Here is a 1,207-nt window from a genome sequence, read left to right as displayed (position 1 = left end):
ATGATATTCAACTAAATTATATTAAATTTGGGAAACTGGTTGCATATTTTAGATATTGTAGTTCGTTTACATCAGTTTTTTAGAATTTTTTTTATTGAGTCAGCTTTTATTATCTCATCAACAAATCTAAAATTTTCATATTAACAGAGTTAAATGTAGTAACATATAAAGATAAAAAAGTTTGTATAACAAGTGGTATTTAAAATTGTGGGCTGAGTTAAAAAGTGAAACAATTATTTTCAATTTGCATGATAAGCCAATGTTCAGTAATGGAATGTGCACAGAACAACATAAAAAGACTTGAAATCTTGTTGCGATGCTACTAGTTTTTTTTTTTTATTTTATTTTAATTCAGTTGCTTAATCTTTCTAAATCCTGGGCTCCTAATTAACAGAATGGAGATTTAAAGTTCTATTTTTCAAGCCTACCACATAAGGTTTTTTTAATGATCAAATGAGACAATACTTCAGAAGATATCTGTCAAATGCAAGCATTAGTTGTTATTATTCAAGATAATGTAGGCAAAGTTGTCTAAAACTATTGACACTATTTATTATTCCTTTCATTTCAGGCAGAGATATATTCTACTTGACTTCCATTTGAATGTCAATTGAGTAGAGTTGAAGGTGCTGATTGAAATATAATGGAAAAACTATTCTCAGTAATCATCTTAGATATAAGTTACAATGTACCAGAAGACAATTAGGGTATACAAAAGAGAAAATAATTAGTAGAATTAGATTACACTAAATAGTAGTTTCCAGTTATAACTCTTATCTTGAAAAAAGCCACATATCATAACCACATGTCCATAATAATTACTTTAGCAAACAAACATATAAAAGTTACTTTACACGGATTAGTATATACCTACCGACTCCAGACATTTCAGGAACACTGGCAGTGTATAAGTCTTTCGTAAATTTTGGCTCATTGTCATTGATATCATGGATTTTAATGATAAATTCAGATTCTGGTTCCACCTGCCGCCCGGTCTTTCTGTCTATAGCCTTGGCACGAAGAATGTACAGGGATTTTTCTTCTCTGTCTAATTTCTTTGCAGCATGAATGTCTCCTGTATTTTCGTCTATAACGAACAGACTACCAGCCCCGTCTCCTGTTAATATGTATTTTAAATTCCCATCTCCTTTATCTTGGTCTGTGTGAAGCTTTAGAGAGGTAGAAAAGAAGAGTTCTGTAAATACAT

General features: G+C 30.6%; 1 protein-coding gene across 1 annotated transcript in view; it reads right to left on the bottom strand.

Moving 5' to 3' along the window:
* The window catches only part of LOC105807224 (cadherin-9-like), a gene marked incomplete at both ends in the record, with an annotated part of 11,068 nt that extends 9,899 nt beyond the window's left edge, over positions 1 to 1,169 (bottom strand). Inside the window, one exon of the mRNA XM_012640541.1 lies at positions 875 to 1,169. Within this exon, the coding sequence (XP_012495995.1) occupies positions 875 to 1,169 (295 nt within the window). The remainder of the gene's footprint in view (positions 1 to 874) is intronic.
* Positions 1,170 to 1,207: the final 38 nt, after the last annotated feature.

Source organism: Propithecus coquereli, unplaced genomic scaffold (genome assembly GCF_000956105.1).
Source record: "Propithecus coquereli isolate 6110/MARCELLA unplaced genomic scaffold, Pcoq_1.0 Scaffold1547, whole genome shotgun sequence".
NCBI classification, from domain to species: Eukaryota; Metazoa; Chordata; class Mammalia; order Primates; family Indriidae; genus Propithecus; species Propithecus coquereli.
Note: the sequence above shows the minus strand (reverse complement) of the source record. Positions and strands in the feature narration are given on the sequence as shown.